The 568-nt window shown below is 48.8% G+C and overlaps 1 protein-coding gene across 1 annotated transcript; it reads left to right on the top strand.

Annotated features, from left to right (window-relative positions):
- Positions 1–247: 247 nt before the first annotated feature.
- On the top strand, positions 248–490 carry Pmar_PMAR006716 (hypothetical protein; the record flags this gene model as incomplete). Its single annotated transcript, XM_002787982.1, has 1 exon — positions 248–490. One exon carries the CDS (start codon positions 248–250, stop codon positions 488–490), a length of 243 nt encoding a protein of 80 aa, XP_002788028.1.
- Between the last annotated feature and the right edge of the window lie 78 nt (positions 491–568).

The raw sequence follows: 568 nt of genomic DNA, 5'->3' as shown, positions 1-568 counted from the left end.
TGCGAATCATGGTCTGTGCATGCGTGTTGTCTATCATTCCTGCGCGAACGCAGGCGCGTCACGTTAGGTTTCAAGGTTGGTTCTGAAGTTGATTCTCTGAATTCCCCTGGAGCCTGGACTTAGGCACAGGGTCTAAGGTACACGGTTTCATCATTGTGTACCCGCTAGTGGCTACGCTTCCATCAATAGCTGAGGGATAGTATATGGTATTTGTCAAGCGACAGATATTGAGCTCAATAAGTTATTTATGGTATTGACTAGAAGTGGTAAGAACTCTGATACTATGGTGGTTTGCACTGACTATCCTATACCCGTGTCTAGCATTGCTAAGGTCAGGGATTATGCTTCTCGTAAGGTCCGCGAGAGGCGGTATGAGAAGTTAATCGTGTCTGGTTTGGGTTTGGTCCTGGACACTCTGCTCACCATGCTTTGGAACGCATGGACAACAGTCCAGAAACTCGCGGAAGCGCACAGGGCAAGAGACCGGTAACGAGCCACTTCCAACTTGATGCCAAATGAGCCACTGATGTTGTAGGATACCACGGTAGATCGATGGGGGTGCTTGCGA

This window comes from Perkinsus marinus, assembly GCF_000006405.1.
Source record: "Perkinsus marinus ATCC 50983 genomic scaffold scf_1104296928836, whole genome shotgun sequence".
Lineage (NCBI taxonomy): Eukaryota > Perkinsozoa > Perkinsida > Perkinsidae > Perkinsus > Perkinsus marinus.
Note: the sequence above shows the minus strand (reverse complement) of the source record. Positions and strands in the feature narration are given on the sequence as shown.